The sequence below is a fragment of the Oncorhynchus nerka genome, linkage group LG6 (assembly GCF_034236695.1).
Source record: "Oncorhynchus nerka isolate Pitt River linkage group LG6, Oner_Uvic_2.0, whole genome shotgun sequence".
Taxonomy (NCBI): domain Eukaryota; kingdom Metazoa; phylum Chordata; class Actinopteri; order Salmoniformes; family Salmonidae; genus Oncorhynchus; species Oncorhynchus nerka.
In genome coordinates, this window is record NC_088401.1 from 9,766,091 (window position 1) to 9,787,421 (window position 21,331).

The 21,331-nt window shown below is 40.7% G+C and overlaps 1 protein-coding gene across 1 annotated transcript in view; it reads right to left on the reverse strand.

Annotated features, from left to right (window-relative positions):
* Nucleotides 1–21,331, reverse strand: part of LOC115131014 (collagen alpha-1(XI) chain-like) — a 256,495-nt gene that overhangs the window by 40,244 nt on the left and 194,920 nt on the right. Inside the window, exons 42-50 of the mRNA XM_065019254.1 lie at nucleotides 20,155–20,262; nucleotides 19,924–20,031; nucleotides 11,344–11,397; nucleotides 11,148–11,201; nucleotides 10,929–10,982; nucleotides 8,121–8,174; nucleotides 5,553–5,660; nucleotides 5,128–5,181; nucleotides 4,835–4,888 (exon numbers count right to left, since the gene is read on the reverse strand). Of these exons, the coding sequence (XP_064875326.1) occupies nucleotides 4,835–4,888; nucleotides 5,128–5,181; nucleotides 5,553–5,660; nucleotides 8,121–8,174; nucleotides 10,929–10,982; nucleotides 11,148–11,201; nucleotides 11,344–11,397; nucleotides 19,924–20,031; nucleotides 20,155–20,262 (648 nt within the window). The remainder of the gene's footprint in view (nucleotides 1–4,834; nucleotides 4,889–5,127; nucleotides 5,182–5,552; nucleotides 5,661–8,120; nucleotides 8,175–10,928; nucleotides 10,983–11,147; nucleotides 11,202–11,343; nucleotides 11,398–19,923; nucleotides 20,032–20,154; nucleotides 20,263–21,331) is intronic.

Consider the following 21,331-nt stretch of genomic DNA (forward strand, 5'->3'; position numbering starts at 1 on the left):
TCTCCATTGTTATGTCAGAGAATTAAAAATCATTTTAAAGTTGAACTTCACTGAAACATTACAAAACCTTATTTTACTTCAAAATAGCTTACTCTGATACCACAAACTTTATATAATACCTAACTCTGTATACAATACCTTACTCTGATACCTTACACTTTACACAATACCTTACTCTGATACCTTACACAATACCTTACTCTGATACCACAAACTTTATATAATACCTAACACTTTATACAATACCTTACTCTGATACCTTATACTTTATATAATACCGAACACTTTATACAATACCTTACTCTGATACCTTACACAATACCTTACTCTGATACCAAACTTTATATAATACCTAACACTTTATACAATACCTTACTCTGATACCTTATACTTTATATAATACCAAACACTTTATACAATACCTTACTCTGATACCTTATACTTTATATAATACCAAACACTTTATACAATACCTTACTCTGATACCTTACACTTTACACAATACCTTACTCTGATACCTTACACTTTATACAATACCTTACTCTGATACCTTACACAATACCTTACTCTGATACCACAAACTTTATATAATACCAAACACTTCATACAATACCTTACTCTGATACCACAAACTTTATATAATACCTAACACTTCATACAATACCTTACTCTGATACCTTACACAATACCTTACTCTGATACCTTACACAATACCTTACTCTGATACCTTACACTTTACACAATACCTTACTCTGATACCTTACACAATACCTTACTCTGATACCAAACTTTATATAATACCTAACACTTCATACAATACCTTACTCTGATACCTTATACTTTATATAATACCGAACACTTTATATAATACCTTACTCTGATACCAAACTTTATATAATACCTAACACGTTATACAATACCTTACTCTGATACCTTATATTTTATATAGTATCGAACACTTTACATAATACCTTACTCTGATACCTTATACTTTACATAATACCTTATTCTGATACATTATACTCTATACAATACCTTACTCTGATACCTTATACTTTATACAATACCTTACTCTGATACCTTATACTCCATATAATACCTTATTCTGATACCTTATACTCTATATAATACCTTACTCTGATACATTATACTTTATATAATACCTTACTCTGATACCTTATACTCTATATAATACCTTACTCTGATACCTTATACTTCATATAATACCTTACAAATTGCATAACACCTTACTCTGATATCTTACACTTTACACAATACCTTACACTTTACATAACACCTTATACATTACCTTACACTTGACACAAAACCTTACTCTGATACATTATACACTACCTTACACTTTACATACTACTTTACAATGTACATACTACCTTACTCTGATACCATACACTTCACATAATACATGACACGTTACTTAATCATTTACTATGATACCTTACACTTTGCATAACCCTTTACTACGACACCTTACACTTTACATAATACATTACACTTGAAATAACACCTTACTCTGATACCTTACACTTTACATAACACCTTACTCTGATACCTTACACGTTATATAACACCTTACTCTGATACCGTACTCTTTACCTTACTCTGATACCTTACACTTTACCTTACTCTAATACCTTACTCTGAGACCTTACACTTTACCTTACTCTAATACCTTACTCTGATACCTTACACTTTACCTTACTCTAATACCTTACTCTGAGACCTTACACTTTACCTTACTCTAATACCTTACTCTGATACCTTACACTTTACCTTACTCTAATACCTTACTCTGAGACCTTACACTTTACCTTACTCTGAGACCTTACACTTTACCTTACTCTAATACCTTACTCTAATAGCTTACACTTTACCTTACTCTGAGACCTTACACTTTACCTTACACTTTACCTTACTCTAATACCTTACTCTGAGACCTTACACTTTACCTTACTCTGAGACCTTACACTTTACCTTACACTTTACCTTACTCTAATACCTTACTCTGATACCGTACACTTTACCTAACTCTGATACCGTACTCTTTACCTTACTCTGAGACCTTACACTTTACCTTACTCTAATACCTTACTCTAATACCTTACACTTTACCTTACACTGACACCTTACACTTTACCTTACTCTGACACCTTACACTTTACCTTACTCTAATACCTTACTCTAATAGCTTACACTGACACCTTACACTTTACCTTACTCTAATACCTTACACTTTACCTTACACTGACACCTTACACTTTACCTTACTCTGATACCGTACTCTTTACCTTACTCTGAGACCTTACACTTTACCTTACTCTAATACCTTACTCTAATACCTTACACTTTACCTTACACTGACACCTTACACTTTACCTTACTCTGACACCTTACACTTTACCTTACTCTAATACTTTACTCTAATACCTTACTCTGAGACCTTACACTTTACCTTACTCTGAGACCTTACACTTTACCTTACTCTAATACCTTACTCTAATAGCTTACACTTTACCTTACTCTGAGACCTTACACTTTACCTTACTCTAATACCTTACACTTTACCTTACTCTGAGACCTTACACTTTACCTTACTCTAATACCTTACTCTGAGACCTTACACTTTACCTTACTCTGAGACCTTACACTTTACCTTACTCTGAGACCTTACACTTTACCTTACTCTAATACCTTACTCTGAGACCTTACACTTTACCTTACTCTGAGACCTTACACTTTACCTTACACTGACACCTTACACTTTACCTTACTCTAATACCTTACACTTTACCTTACTCTGAGACCTTACACTTTACCTTACTCTGAGACCTTACACTTTACCTTACTCTAATACCTTACTCTGACACCTTACACTTTACCTTACTCTGAGACCTTACACTTTACCTTACTCTGAGACCTTACACTTTACCTTACTCTGAGACCTTACACTTTACCTTACTCTGAGACCTTACACTTTACCTTACTTTAATACCTTACACTTTTCCTTACTCTGACACCTTACACTTTTCCTTACTCTAATACCTTATTCTGATACGGTACACTTTACCTTACTCTTTACATAATACACATTACTTACCAATTTGCTATGATACACTTTACACAATACCTTAGTCTATACCTTACACTTAACATAATACATTACACTTGTAATAATATCTTATTCTGATACCTTACACTTTACATAATAACTTATTCTGATGTCTTACACTTTACATGATACTTTACTATAATACTTTACATAATACATTACACTTTACATGATACTTTACTATAATACTTTACATAATACATTACACTTTACATGATACTTTACTATAATACTTTACATAATACATTACACTTTACATGATACTTTACTATAATACTTTACATAATACATTACACTTTACATGATACTTTACTATAATACTTTACATAATACATTACACTTTACATGATACTTTACTATAATACTTTACATAATACATTACACTTTACATGATACTTTACTATAATACTTTACATAACACATTACACTTTACATGATACTTTACTATAATACTTTACATAAAACATTACACTTTACATGATACTTTACTATAATACTTTACATAACACATTACACTTTACATGATACTTTACTATAATACTTTACATAACACATTACATGATACTTTACTATAATACTTTACATAACACATTACACTTTACATAATACTTTACTATAATACTTTACATAACACATTACACTTTACATGATACTTTACTATAATACTTTACATAATACATTACACTTTACATGATACTTTACTATAATACTTTACATAACACATTACACTTTACATGATACTTTACTATAATACTTTACATAACACATTACACTTTACATGATACTTTACTATAATGCTTTACATAATACATTACACTTTACATGATACTTTACTATAATACTTTACATAATACATTACACTTTACATGATACTTTACTATAATACTTTACATAATACATTACACTTTACATGATACTTTACTATAATACTTTACATAACACATTACACTTTACATAATAACTTACTCTGATACCTTAAACTTTACATAAAACATTACACTTCAAATAATACCTAACTCTCATACCTTTCACTTTACACAATACCTTACACTCTACATAATACCGTACTCTGATACCTTACACATTAAATAATACCTTACACTTTAAATAATACCTTACACTGTATATACTACCTTATTCTGATACCTTGTACTTTAAACAATAGCTTACATAATACCTTACTTTGATACCTTACATATTACATTACTCTGAGGCAAACACACACACAAACATGAACTCATTCCGAATGCTAATTCCGAATGTTTTCTTCGATTTCCCAGCACTTATTTAACATTCGTAAACGTTAATACAGACTGATATTCACACACCCGAACAAAGGCTTAAATAATCAGATTTGCTGTTCATATTTCTAAACAAATATTATTAAGAAATCTGTACATACTGTTACTCATATACCAGATCTGAAGAAGAAAATTGTATGACTCAATGTTCTCTATTGCAGGTACTTATTCACAAATGCAAGCTTATGGTAATGTATTACAGGCAAAGCACACAGGGGGTTGTATCGGTTATGTTGAATAGGATATGTGAGGCTATTCATATATCGACGATTAGGACAGACTAATGGCAAATGGTGATGGTAATGCGCTCATACAGTCACCCACTCTACCGTGCTGCAAATTGGAATTCAGAGCTGTGTAAAATAGATGATTTTGTGTTTATAATATTTATGACATATGGACTTACAGGTTGACCAGATTCACCATCCTCTCCTTTCTCTCCTGCAGAGCCGTCAGTTCCCTAGAGAGAGAGAGAAGCAACACAAACATGAGAGATGGGTCACCACGATCTGATTCCATTACAAATGACCATTCCTGGTAGCAGTGGGAGTCACTGTGCACATACAGTGCACACTATACGCATGGAACGGCGTTACAGTCTGACTGACAGGGATGGCATCTAATAATACTGCTATCTTTACAGCCAAATTAGTTGAATAATAATAACATTAAGGCATGAATCAAAGACGTGATGCTCACAGCAACACCAGCTTCACCAGCTGGACCAGGATCTCCAGGGAAACCAATCGGACCCTGGAGAGACAAAGGGAAAAAAACATAAAAAGTGTATAGATATATTTTATTATATTACACAATATTACAATATTCAACCTAAGTGGCCAAGGAACAATATATTGTTTGTGCCTAATGACTGTTGTAAATCTGATGATGAGAGGTTTAGCTGTCTGTCTGTCGTCGTCCCCCAGCCCCCTACCCCCCCAACCATATCAACTGTCAATGGCACTTTGTGTAAAACTTGGCTCCTACATTCTACAAACATTAATGTCAGCAAAGCACTCGCCACAGTTCACTACTCTATTGAAAAAGACAAGATGTCTTAAAAACATGTACGTGGTTCTATCACTGAGAGCTGATGTCTTATGGGAGTAGAGAGTGACTCTTACAGGATTTCCCTTGGGTCCATCATCTCCAGGGGGTCCTTTGGCGCCTGCGGGTCCGGAAGCTCCAGGTGGTCCTGCCTCTCCTTTGTCTCCTCTCTCGCCTTCAGGTCCCTGTAGAGAACAACAGATGGCATCAATATTCATTTAGGTCCCTGTAGAGAACAACAGATGGCATCAATATTCATTTAGGTCCCTGTAGAGAACAACAGATGGCATCAATATTCATTTAGGTCCCTGTAGAGAACAACAGATGGCATCAATATTCATTTAGGTCCCTGTAGAGAACAACAGATGGCATCAATATTCATTTAGGTCCCTGTAGAGAACAACAGATGGCATCAATATTCATTTAGGTCCCTGTAGAGAACAACAGATGGCATCAATATTCATTTAGGTCCCTGTAGAGAACAACAGATGGCATCAATATTCATTTAGGTCCCTGTAGAGAACAACAGATGGCATCAATATTCCACAGGGCTCTTCTCGCAGGTTGTACTTACTGAAATGGAATCATTGCGAACCCTTTATCAACTCGGAGTATGATAATATTCAGGAATGATTTTGTTCATCGTTCTGGAATGTACTGAAGATTCAATTGGGACTGAGCTGCCTGAACTACACAGCCATAACCATGTTAAAAGGGACTGAGCTGCCTGAACTACACAGCCATAACCATGTTAAAAGGGACTGAGCTGCCTGAACTACACAGCCATAACCATGTTAAAAGGGACTGAGCTGCCTGAACTACACAGTTATAACCATGTTAAAAGGGACTGAGCTGTCTGAACTACACAGCCATAACCATGTTAAAAGGGACTGAGCTGCCTGAACTACAGTTATAACCATGTTAAAAGGGACTGAGCTGCCTGAACTACACAGTTATAACCATGTTAAAAGGGACTGAGCTGTCTGAACTACACAGCCATAACCATGTTAAAAGGGACTGAGCTGCCTGAACTACACAGTTATAACCATGTTAAAAGGGACTGAGCTGCCTGAACTACACAGCCATAACCATGTTAAAAGGGACTGAGCTGCCTGAACTACACAGCCATAACCATGTTAAAAGGGACTGAGCTGCTTCAGTTAAACAAAATCTTGACTAGAACCAAAAAAAGTGGATCATATTACTCCAGCGCTAGCCTCTCTCCTGTTAAAGGCTAGGGCTGATTTCAAGGTTTTACAGCTCACCTACAAAGCATTACATGGGCTTGCTCCTTCCGCTCCCTCCGTTTTGGTCCTGCTGTACATACCTACACGTACGCTACGGTCACAAGACGCAGGCCTCCTTATTGTCCCTAGAACTTCTAAGCAAACAGCTGGAGGAGGGCTTTCTCCTAAGGAGCTCCATTTTTATGGAATGGTCTGCCTATCCATGTGAGAGACGCAGGCTCGGTCTCGACCTTTAAGTCCTATGATTGAGTGTAGTCTGGCCCAGGAGTGTAAAGGTTAACTGAAGTGGCACTGGAGCAACAAACCACTCTTGCGGTCTCTGCCTGGCCGGTTCCCCTCGCTCTCCACTGGGATTCTCTTCCTCAAACCCTATTACAGGGGCTGAGTCACTGGCTTACTGGTGCTCTTCCATGCCGTCCCTTGGAGGGGTGTGTCACTTGAGTGGATTGAGTCACTGATGTGATCTTCCTGTCCGGGTTTGGCGCCCCCCTCGGGTTGATGGAGTTACATTACATTACCCCGGTGCCCTGATGAATTTAAGTTTCCTCCCTCTAATTCTCTCTCTCTCCCTCCCCTCCCGGAGGACCTGAACTCTGGGACCATGTCTCAGGACTACCTAGCCTGATGACTTCTTGCTGTGCCCTGTCTACCTGGTTGTGCTGCTGAGGTGCTGACCTGTTGCACCCTCTACAACCACTGTGATTATTATTATTATTTGACCCTGCTGGTCATCTATGAACATTTGAACATCTTGTCCATGTTCTGTTATAATCTCCACCCGGCACAGCCAGAGGAAGACAGGCCACCCCTCAGAGCCTGGTTCCTCTCTAGGTTTCTTCCTAGGTTCTGGCCTTTCTAGGGAGTTTTTCCTAGCCACCGTGCTTCTACACCTGCATTGCTTGCTGTTTGGTGTTTTATGCTGGGTTTCTGTACAGCACTTTGTGACATCAGCTGATGTAAAAAGGGCTTTATAAATACATTTGATGGATGGATTGATGTTAAAAGGTACTGAGCTGCACCGTAATAAACATGTTAAAAGGTAAACAATGTGTACTATATTTAGTCTGTTAAGAGCGTCTGTTAACAGTTCGTGAAGTGACTCAGCTTGGCGGTTTTACCATGGAACGTTGGCCAACAACACACTGAGAACCACGCTGTGACGCTGGCCCGTCAGTAGCAACACAGCACCAGCAATTACTACCACCTCACATCACTAACAGCACTTGCCATGTCTCTGTGTTGTTATTCAGTTTTATGTGAGGTCTTATGATGTAGATTCGCTGTACATAATCATAGTTCTGGTAATAGGGGAATACACAAACACATGATGACTTGGATGATAGATTATTATAGTAAAACGGTCGGGGACAAACAGACACACTGACAAAATACACTTACTCCAGTACCGGGCTCTCCAGAAGTTCCAGGGTTGCCAGTTTCACCGTTTTCACCCTGAAAATGAAAACGCACCATGTTAGATCGACACCCTTATGAATACATGATCTACTAGATTACATTACCTTTATGAACACATTATCCTGTTGTAAACACAATCCTATGACATAGTAATTACATTATCCTGATACACTATTGATTACATTGCCATGATGCCCTAATGATTACATTACGCAGATCACCTAATGATTACATTACCCAGATCACCTAATGATTACATTACCCTGATGCCCCAATGATTACACTACCCCGATGCCATAATGATTACATTACCCTGATACCCCATCGATTACATTACCCCGATGCCCTAATGATTACATTACCCTGATGCCCTAATGATTACTTTACCCCGATGCCCTGATGATTACATTACCCCGATGCCCTAATGAGTACAGTACTCTGATGCCCTAATGATTACATTACCCTGATTCCCTAATGATTACAGTAGCCCGATGATTACATTACCCTGATGCCCTAATGATTACATTACCCTGATGATTACTTTACCCTGATGCCCTAATGATTACATAACCCTGATGCCCTAATGATTACATTACCCTGATGATTACTTTACCCTGATGCCCTAATGATTACATTACCCCGATGCCCTAATGATTACATTACCCTGATGATTACTTTACCCTGATGCACTGATGATTACATTACCCCGATGCCATAATGATTACATTACCCTGATACCCCCTTGATTACATTACCCGGATGCCCTAATGATTACATTACCCCGATGCCCTAATGATTACATTACTCTGATGCCCTAATGATTACATTACTCTGATGCCCTAATGATTACATTACCCCGATGCCCTAATGATTACATTACCTGGATGCCCTAATGATTACATTACCCCGATCCCCTAATGATTACATTACCCTGATTCCCTAATGATTACATTAGCCCGATTACATTACCCTGATGTTCTAATGATTACATTACCCTGATGCCCTAATGATTACATTACCCTGATGCCCTAATGATTACATTACCCTGATGATTACTTTACCCTGATGCCCTAATGATTACAATACCCTGATGATTACTTTACCCTGATGCCCTAATGATTACAATACCCTGATGATTACTTTACCCTGATGCCCTAATGATTACAATACCCTGCTGCCCTAATGATTACAATACCCCGCTGCCCTAATGATTACATTACTCTGATGCCCTAATGATTACATTACCCTGATGATTACTTTACCCTGATGCCCTAATGATTACAATACCCTGATGATTACTTTACCCTGATGCCCTAATGATTACAATACCCTGCTGCCCTAATGATTACAATACCCCGCTGCCCTAATGCTTACATTACCCTGATGACATGATGATTACATTACCCCGATGCTGTAACAATTACATTACCCTGATACCATGATGATTACATTACCCCGATGCCCTAATGATTACATTACCCTGATACCCCATTGATTACATTACACAGATGCCCTAATGCTTACATTACGCAGATCACCCAATGATTACATTACCCAGATCACCTAATGATTACATTACCCTGATGCCCTAATGATTACATTACCCTGATAACCTAATGATTACATTACCCTGATACCCTAATGATTACATTACCCTGATACCCTAATGATTACATTACCCCGATACCCTAATGATTACATCGTCATGTTGTCAAAACATTCTTAGGAGTTTAGAATGATATGAGTAGTACTATATTTTTCTAGTGGATGTTGAGTGTCATTGTGTTGAGCTCCTGAGCACCATTAATATAGCAGTGATAACAATAAGGCTAGTCAGAATGCCCTCTCAGAGCGGTGGTAACCTTCCACGGATATGTTTCATATTCTGTTGCATTAAGTATTGATGCTGTCAGATGGCATTAAAATGGAGGAGTGCTGTTGGAACTGTTGTAAAATAGGTATTAAAAGTGTCAGATCACTAACTCAGAACACAGGCTGCCATAGGAAATTCATTACTTCAGGATTGGTGGCTCGCCTGTGGGACGCTTGAGCTAACGTAGGTTAATGCGATAAGCACGAGGTTGTAAGTAACAAGAACATTTCCCAGGACATAGACATATCTGATATGGGCAGAAAGCTTAAATTCTTGTTCACCTAAATGCACTGTCCAATTTACAGTAGCTATTACAGTCAAAAAATACCATGCTATTGTTTGAGGAGAAATATCATGCTATTGTTTGAGGAGAGGCACAGTTTTGAACATGACAAGTTATTAATAAATTGAGCAGTCTTGATACAACATTTTGAACAGAAACACAATGGTTCATTGGATCAGTCTAAAACTCTGTACATGCACTGCTGCAATCTAGTGGCCAATATCTAAATTGCACCTGGGCTGGAATAATACTTTATGGCCTTTCTCTTGCATTTCAAAGATGATGGTACAGAAAAAAACATTATGGTTGGTTTTTTCTTTGTATTATCTTTTACCAGATCTAATGTGTTATATTCTCCTACGTTCCTTTCACATTTCCACAAATGTCAAAGTGTTTCCTTTCAAATGATACCAAGAATATGCATATCCTTGCTACAGGCAGTTAGATTTGGGTATGTCATTTTAGGCGAAAAAAAAAAAAAAAAAAAGGGTCTGATCCTTAAGCGTTTGGAGCCCTGGAGATCAGTGAACTGGGGAGAAGGGATGGGTTAGATGGAGGGATGTTGACTGGATGTCCATCCCAGAGATGGACTCCAGACTACAGTGGCCATCTTGTGATGGGCACACACTCTCACCTTCTCACCCACGCCTCCCATAGCACCCACACCACCAGGAGGACCTTGTGCACCCTAACAGGAAACAGAGAAGAAGAGAGAGGAGTCAGCGTTCATTGCCTCAGTTATCATACCTGGTAGTTTAAGCAGGCAGAGGCATACTACAGTATTTCACATTGACATGCACAGTCACATATGGTAATGTGACAATGAGTTATCAACATGTGGTCCTGTACGTACATCAGCTCCACTAGGACCCTGGGCACCTCTGGGACCAGGGGGACCGGGAGGACCCTGTAAAGAGACAACAGGAACAGGAAGCGGGACAACGGGAAGTGAATATTTCACATTTCAATAGAAGATACAAATACATAGAAAACTATTTATTTGAAAAGGTGATAAAAAAAACTATTTTTGTTGATGATTGTTTGCTCACCATCGGACCGACGTCGCCATCCTCCCCCTTCTCGCCTGGAGGTCCAGGAAGACCCTGAGGTCAGACGGAAACAAACAAGCACACTTTAAATGATTCTGGTTTAGCTTGAGGAAAACATGCAGAGGCGTAACAACAAAAACAACTAGCAAATAACCTCAACGTTTAGTTTTAAAATTTAACTGTGCATTTGGTTTATGATGGTTCATTGGACAGTGACATTTTTGTGTTAGCCGTATTGTAGCTTTTAGTGCACCTCTTAGGTAAACGGTATATAGTGAACACGCAGTTAGCGAAGCCCTTCGCTCTGTCAGATTCAACAGCAAAGGATTGTTATAAACCAAACGACATTCAGTGTCCTGATTAATCACCAATTAGACTTTATGGCCAATCTCTCACGTCTCTATTCATAGAGCCAAAGTTGTGACCCTCTGTCACAAAGAGACACGTGTGTCCATGTTGACAGAAAGAGAATACAGTAGAGGAGAAGAGACTGAACCTCATACTGTATAACTGTAGAGGAGAAGAGACTGAACCTCATACTGTATAACTGTGTGTCCATGTTGACAGAATACAGTAGAGGAGGAGAGACTGAACCTCATACTGTATAACAGTAGAGGAGAAGAGACTGAACCTCATACTGTATAACTGTGTGTCCATGTTGACAGAATACAGTAGAGGAGGAGAGACTGAACCTCATACTGTATAACTGTAGAGGAGAAGAGACTGAACCCCATACTGTATAACTGTAGAGGAGAAGAGACTGAACCTCATACTGTATAACAGTAGAGGAGAAGAGACTGAACCTCATACTGTATAACTGTAGAGGAGAAGAGACTGAACCTCATACTGTATAACTGTAGAGGAGAAGAGACTGAACCTCATACTGTATAACTGTAGAGGAGAAGAGACTGAACCTCATACTGTATAACAGTAGAGGAGAAGAGACTGAACCTCATACTGTATAACAGTAGAGGAGAAGAGACTGAACCTCATACTGTATAACAGTAGAGGAGAAGAGACTGAACCTCATACTGTATAACAGTAGAGGAGAAGAGACTGAACCTCATACTGTATAACTGTAGAGGAGAAGAGACTGAACCTCATACTGTATAACTGTAGAGGAGAAGAGACTGAACCCCATACTGTATAACTGTAGAGGAGAAGAGACTGAACCTCATACTGTATAACTGTAGAGGAGGAGAGACTGAACCCCATACTGTATAACTGTAGAGGAGAAGAGACTGAACCTCATACTGTATAACTGTAGAGGAGAAGAGACTGAACCTCATACTGTATAACTGTAGAGGAGAAGAGACTGAACCCCATACTGTATAACTGTAGAGGAGAAGAGACTGAACCTCATACTGTATAACTGTAGAGGAGAAGAGACTGAACCTCATACTGTATAACAGTAGAGGAGAAGAAACTGAACCTCATACTGTATAACTGTAGAGGAGAAGAGACTGAACTGTGTGACCAATAATGAGTTAATGGAAAATGAAAGAAAGCAACAACGAGACAACACTGAATGTTACATTTTTTTGTCTATGGTAAGATGGAGGTCATTCATTCCTACTCAAGAACCCCATTGCTCATCTCCCTGCATGTTAACCCTGTGGTTGAGACGTCATATGTGCGTTTGATCCCTGACTTTTCTACCGTAATTGCTATGATAATTCCTGATTTTGTCTCAAATAAAATAAAATAACATTTTATTTGTCACATACACATGGTTAGCAGATGTTAGTGCGAGTGTAGCGAAATGCTTGTGCTTCTAGTTCCGACAATGCAGTAATAACCAACAAGTAATCTAGCTAACAATTCCAAAACTACTACCTTATAGACACAAGTGTAAGGGGATAAAGAATATGTACATGAAGATATATGAATGAGTGATGGTACAGAGCGGCATAGGCAAGATATAGTAGATGGTATTGAGTGCAGTATATACATATGAGATGAGTATGTAAACAAAGTGGCATAGTTAAAGTGGCTAGTGATACATGTATTACATAAGGATGCAGTAGATGATATAGAGTACAGTATATACGTATACATATGAGATGAATAATGTAGGGTATGTAAACATTATATTAGGTAGCATTGTTCAAAGTGGCTAGTGATATATTTTACACCATTTCCCATCAATTCCCATTATTGAAGTGGCTGGAGTTGAGTCAGTGTGTTGGCAGAAGCCACTCAATGTTAGTGGTGGCTGTTTAACAGTCTGATGGCCTTGAGATAGAAGCTGTTTTTCAGTCTCTCGGTCCCAGCTTTGATGCACCTGTACTGACCTCGCCTTCTGGATGATAGCCGGGTGAACAGGCAGTGGCTCGGGTGGTTGTTGTCCTTGATGATCTTTATGGCCTTCCTGTGACATCGGGTGGTGTAGGTGTCCTGGAGGGCAGGTAGTTTGCCCGCGGTGATGCGTTGTGCAGACCTCACTACCCTCTGGAAAGCCTTACGGTTGTGGGCAGAGCAGTTGCCGTACCAGGCGGTGATACAGCCCGAAAGATGCTCTCGATTGTGCATCTGTAGAAGTTTGTGAGTGCTTTTGGTGACAAGCCGAATTTCTTCAGCCTCCTGGGGTTGAAGAGGCGCTGCTGCCCCTTCTTCACGATGCTGTCTGTGTGGGTGGACCAATTCAGTTTGTCTGTGATGTGTACGCCGAGGAACTTAAAAAACTTACTACCCTCTCCACTACTGTTCCATCGATGTGGATAGGGGGGTGTTCCCTCTGCTGTTTCCTGAAATCCACAATCATCTCCTTAGTTTTGTTGACGTTGAGTGTGAGGTTATTTTCCTGACACCACACTCCGAGGGCCCTCACCTCCTCCCTGTAGGCCGTCTCGTCGCTGTTGTGTCGTCCGCAAACTTGATGATTGAGTTGGAGGCGTGCGTGGCCACGCAGTCGTGGGTGAACAGGGAGTACAGGAGAGGGCTCAGAACGCACCCTTGTGGGGCCCCAGTGTTGAGGATCAGCGGGGTGGAGATGTTGTTGCCTACCCTCACCACCTGGGGGGCGGCCCGTCAGGAAGTCCAGTACCCAGTTGCACAGGGCGGGGTCGAGACCCAGGGTCTCGAGCTTGATGACGAGCTTGGAGAGCACTATGGTGTTAAATGCCGAGCTGTAGTCGATGAACAGCATTCTCACATAGGTATTCCTCTTGTCCAGATGGGTTAGGGCAGTGTGCAGTGTGGTTGAGATTGCATCGTCTGTGGACCTATTTGGGTGGTAAGCAAATTGGAGTGGGTCTAGGGTGTCAGGTAGGGTGGAGGTGATATGGTCCTTGACTAGTCTCTCAAAGCACTTCATGATGACGGAAGTGAGTGCTACGGGGCGGTAGTCGTTTAGCTCAGTTACCTTAGCTTTCTTGGGAACAGGAACAACGGTGGCCCTCTTGAAGCATGTGGGAACAACAGACTGGGATAGGGATTGATTGAATATGTCCGTAAACACACCAGCCAGCTGGTCTGCGCATGCTCTGAGGGCGCGGCTGGGGATGCCGTCAGGGCCTGCAGCCTTGCGAGGGTTGACACGTTTAAATGTTTTCCTCACGTCGGCTGCAGTGAAGGAGAGTCCGCATGTTTTAGTTGCGGGCAGTGTCAGTGGCACTGTATTGTCCTCAAAGCGGGCAAAAAAGTTATTTAGTCTGCCTGGGAGAAAGACATCCTGGTCCGTGACGGTGCTGGTTTTCTTTTTGTAATCCGTGATTTACTGTAGACCCTGCCACATACCTCTTGTGTCTGAGCCGTTGAATTGAGATTCTACTTTGCCTCTATACTGACGCGTAGCTTGTTTGATTGCCTTGCGGAGGGAATAGTTACACTGTCATGTTTCCAGTCACCTTGCCCTGATTAAAAGCAGTGGTTCGCACTTTCAGTTTCACGCGAATGCTGCCATCAATCCACGGTTTCTGGTTTGGGAATGTTTTAATCGTTGCTATGGGAATGACATCTTCAACGCACGTTCTAATGAACTCGCACACCGAGTCAGCGTATTCGTCAATGTTGTCATCTGACGCAATACGGAACATATCCCAGTCCACGTGATGGAAGCAGTCTTGGAGTGTGGAATCAGATTGGTCGGACCAGCGTTGAACAGACCTCAGCACGGGAGCTTCTTGTTTTAGTTTATGTCTGTAGCCAGGGATAAACAAAATGGAGTCGTGGTCAGCTTTTCCAAAAGGAGGGCGGGGCAGGGCCTTATAATCGATATGCTGATAAAATTTAGGGAGTCTTGTTTTCAGATTAGCCTTGTTAAAATCCCCAGCTACAATGAATGCAGCCTCCGGATATATGGATTCCAGTTTGCAAAGAGTCAAATAAAGTTTGTTCAGAGCCATCGATGTGTCTGCTTGGGGTGGAATATATACGGCTGTGATTATAATCGAAGAGAATTCCCTTGGTAGATAATGCGGTCTACGTTTGATTGTGAGGATTCTAAATCAGGTGAACAGAAGGAGTTCTTGTATGTTGTTGTGGCCACACCACGTCACGTTAACCATAAAGCATACGCCCCCGCCCCTCTTCTTACCAGAAAGATGTTTGTTTCTGTAGGCGCGATGCGTGGAGAAACCAGCTGTCTCCGATAGCGTCTCTCCAGTGAGCCATGTTTCCGTGAAGCAACGAACGTTACAGTCTCTGATGTCCCTCTGGAATGCTACCCTTGCTCGGATTTCATCAACCTTGTTGTCAAGAGACTGAACATTGGCGAGGAGAACGCTAGGGAGTGGTGCAAAGGCAGTTTGTCTCCATTGTCACTCCAAGGAGCAAGGTGGGAGCGAGGACATCCAAGATATCATTCAATCTGCTATTAACTCTGTTACAACAAGCTATCTTCTTCAAATACCTATGCCCCAAGATAACTTACAGTGCCTTGCGAAAGTATTCGGCCCCCTTGAACTTTGCGACCTTTTGCCACATTTCAGGCTTCAAACATAAAGATATAAAACTGCATTTTTTTGAAAAACTGAAAAATTGAAAAACTGCAAAATTATTCCTCACTGAACTTCTGGAGAGAGTTTGCTGCACTGAAAGTAAAGGGGCTGAATAATTTTGTACGCCCAATTTTTCAGTTTTTGATTTGTTAAAAAAGTTTGAAATATCCAATAAATGTCGTTCCACTTCATGATTGTGTCCCACTTGTTGTTGATTCTTCACAAAAAAATACACTTTTATATCTTTATGTTTGAAGCCTGAAATGTGGCAAAAGGTCGCAAAGTTCAAGGGGGCCGAATACTTTCGCAAGGCACTGTATCTTCCTCAAATACCTTCGCCCAAAGACAAGCTATCTTCCCCAAATACCTATTCCCCAAGACAAGCTAACTTCCTCAAATACCTACGCCCCAAGACAAGCTAATGTCCTCAAATACCTACGCCCCAAGACAAGCCATCTTCCTCAAATACCTACGTCCCAAGACAAGCCATCTCCCTCAAATACCTACGCCCCAAGAGAAGCTATGTTCCTCAAATACCTACGCTCCAAGACAAGCTATCTTCCTCAAATACCTACGCCCCAAGACACACTATCTTCCCCAAATACCCATTCCCCAAGACAAGCTAACTTCCTCAAATACCTACGCCCCAAGACAAGCTAATGTCCTCAAATACCTATGCCCAAAGACAAGCTAATGTCCTCAAATACCTATGCCCCAAGACAAGCTATCTTCCTCAAATACATACGCCCCAAGACACACTATCTTCCCCAAATACCCATTCCCCAAGACAAGCTAACTTCCTCAAATACCTACACCCCAAGGGAAGAAACTGAGGCTGACAGACTGTTTGTGTGTGTGAGTGTATGTGTATGTGTATGGAGCATGTGTCTGTGTGTCTATGCGTGTGAATGTGTGTGCGTCTGTGTGTCCATCAGTGTGTGTGTGTGTGTCCATTAGCTTCTGTGTGTCTGTATGCTGATTTGTCCCCCTGGTGTGGAACACTCATCGGAGCGGAGGTCTCGTCAGCCAGAGGTCATAAACAGAAACACTCATTATGCACCACAGTGTGGAGGGAGGAGAGTGCGTTCAATGGTCTAGGAATGAATTAAATAGCAATGGAAGTGAATTACACCCAATTAAAAGTCAATTGAATTGAATAGCTGAGAAGATAACGTTTATTATACCTATCAGCAAGGAACACAGACTGAGACCAACGTCTCTTTTACAGCTGGGCCCTGCGTATACATGTTTACACATACAGTTTAGGTACAATGATTAAGAAACTACACTAGACAAACTAAACGATCACAGATAATACACACAAATACAGCAGCAGATTATTACATGTACACACAGGTTATTCCCCTAACAGGTTATTCCCCTAACAGGTTATTCCCCTAACAGGTTATTCCCCTCACAGGTTATTCCCCTCACAGGTTATTCCCCTCACAGGTTATTCCCCTCACAGGTTATTCCCCTCACACTCACAGGTTATTCCCCTCACAGGTTATTCCCCTCACAGGTTATTCCCCTAACAGGTTATTCCCCTAACAGATTACTAACAGGTTATTCCCCTAACAGGTTATTCCCCTAACAGGTTATTCCCCTAACATGTTATTCCCCTCACAGGTTATTCCCATAACAGGTTATTCCTCTAACAGGTTACTAACAGGTTATTCCCCTAACAGGTTATTCCCCTAACAGGTTATTCCACTAACAGGTTATTCCCCTAACAGGTTATTCCCCTAACAGATTATTCCCCTAACAGATTATTCCCCTAACAGGTTACTAACAGGTTATTCCCCTAACAGGTTATTCCCCTAACAGATTACTAACAGGTTATTCCCCTAACAGGTTATTCTCCTAACAGGTTATTCTCCTAACAGATTATTCCCCTAACAGGTTATTCCCATAACAGGTTATTCTCCTAACAGGTTATTCCCCTAACAGGTTATTCCCCTAACAGGTTATTCACCTAACAGGTTACTCCCCTAACAGGTTATTCTCCTAACAGGTTATTCCCCTAACAGATTACTAACAGGTTATTCCCCTAACAGGTTATTCTCCTAACAGGTTATTCTCCTAACAGATTATTCCCCTAACAGGTTATTCCCCTAACAGGTTATTCCCCTAACAGGTTATTCTCCTAACAGGTTATTCTCCTAACAGATTATTCTCCTAACAGGTTATTCCCCTAACAGGTTATTCCCCTAACAGGTTATTCACCTAACAGGTTACTCCCCTAACAGGTTATTCTCCTAACAGGTTATTCCCCTAACAGATTACTAACAGGTTATTCCCCTAACAGGTTATTCTCCTAACAGGTTATTCTCCTAACAGATTATTCCCCTAACAGGTTATTCCCCTAACAGGTTATTCCCCTAACAGGTTATTCTCCTAACAGGTTATTCCCCTAACAGGTTATTCTCCTAACAGGTTATTCCCTAACAGGTTATTCCCCTAACAGGTTATTCCCTAACAGGTTATTCTCCTAACAGGTTATTCCCCTAACAGCACAAGAACTTGCATTACCCGAAACAGTTACAAGCAATACAAAAAATAAAAATCCTCCAATAAATATTTCAAATGGGCGTCAGGGGGACAAGAGTGTCAAGTTTAAGTTTAGTCTGCAGGCTATTCCATAGGGAAGGAGCGTAACAGGAAAAGGCAGCCATACCCAACTCTGTGGAAATCACATGGGCCTCAAGTGTAATCCATGCTTGAGACATGGTTTTAGGAATTATAATTATAATGTCGATGAGTGATGTTAAATAAGAAGATAGCCGTTTACAAAGTTTGTCAACATGCATTTTAAAAGACAGTTTATCATCCAACCATATCCCTGTGTATTTATATGCAGAGGCCTGATTCATTCGAGAGACATCTACGCCGGTAAGTGTAAATGTATTTTCAACCAACTTTTTGAACCTATTAAAAATCATAAAATGTGTTTTCTTTGCTTTTAAAACAAACGAAAAAATACTCTTGAATTGTCTTAAAATGTGTCTCCAGCTGCGACGATGCATGGTCAGCCGTTGAAGCAATAGAGCACATGACAGTGCCATCAGCATATAGATTAATTTTACACTTCTTTTTTTGAGATCAGCTTAGTATTGCGGAAAGATTGTTGCTTCCATCAATGTAATTGTCTGCATCATTTCCAATCCCCCATATATTTATTGGGGTAAATATATATAAAAGTGAGTACACCCCTCACATTTCTGTAAATATTTGAGTATATCATTTCATGTGACAACACCGAAGAAATGACACTTTGCTACAATGTAAAGTAGTGAGTGTACAGCTTGTATAACAGTGTAAATTTGCTGTCCCCTCAAAATAACTCAACACACAGCCATTAATGTCTAAACCGCTGGCAACTAAAGTGAGTACACCCCCTAAGCATGACTGCCAGTGGGCTCCATGGTTAAGCCTGTGTGTGTGCATACTGAATGTGTGCGTGTGCGCGCGTGTGTGTGTGCACGCACGCGTGTGTGTGTGTGTGCATATGTGTGACTGTGTGTGAAGAAGAAGGGGGGGGTTACTTATTGCAAAGAGTGTGACTTTTCACATGTCATAAAGCCAATACACTATAGAGGTGATGGCTAGGTGTGTGAGGGTTCATTTGGGGCCCACCCACCTGCAGACCGATGGGACCAGGGGGCCCGGGGAAACCTCTGGATCCTTCGTCTCCCTTCTGTCCGAACATCCCCTGCTGACCCCTGGGACCGGGCTCTCCATCACCTCCCTGAGGACACAGTGACCATGGTAACACACTGATGGAGCTAATGGCAAAGCGGTATGACGTACAGCTGAGTGCCTTTCAATGGGGCTAAGGTGGGTCCAAGGCTGGACAGAGACAGATACTCACTGCAGGTCCAGGAGCACCGATGGTACCCTGGAGACCAGCTGGACCGGGAGGACCCTGTTCCCCCTTGCCTGCTTTGCTTCCCTTCTGACCTGGCTCTCCAACCTCTCCCTGGGACACACAGGACACACGTCACACTCACAGGATACACACAGCACACTCACAGGACACACACATCACAACACAGGACACACACATCACACAGGACACACACATCACAACACAGGACACACACATCACACAGGACACACACATCACAACACAGGACACACACATCACAACACAGGACACACACATCTACAACACAGGACACACGCAGCACACTCACAGGACACACACATCACAACACAGGACACACACATCACACAGGACACACACATCACAACACAGGACACACACATCACACAGGACACACACATCACAACACAGGACACACACATCACACAGGACACACACATCACAACACAGGACACACACATCACAACACAGGACACACACATCTACAACACAGGACACACACATCACACAGGACACACACATCACAACACAGGACACACACATCACAACACAGGACACACATAACACACACATCACAACACAGGACACACACATCACAACACAGGACACACACATCACAACACAGGACACACACACATAACATACACACATAACACAGACACACACATAACACAGGACACACACAGGACACACACCTAACACAGGACACACACATCACACAGAACACACACATAACAGGGAGACACACACATAACACAGGACACACACACACACACATCACACAGGACATACACATCTAGAATAACACCTACTTCAAAATGTCAACCTTGTATATAAACAACACTTGTCAGTGTATTGGCAAATTAGTTAATTACCTGCTAAATGTATGTGCAATTACAAATACAAGTGATGCATGGTGTTGGAGTTTAGCTGGATGATTTTTGATGGTTTACTACAACATACTGTATGATTGGCAGCTTAACAAACTGGCTGGATTGTAACCTTCTGGGAGAAAGCAGGAGATAAATCAGACACAGTTTTTACCCTTTATATATCTTCTAAGTACAGTTTGTTTAAGATGAGGATATGCAGACAGACAGACAGACAGACAGACAGACAGACAGACAGACAGACAGACAGACAGACAGACAGACAGACAGAC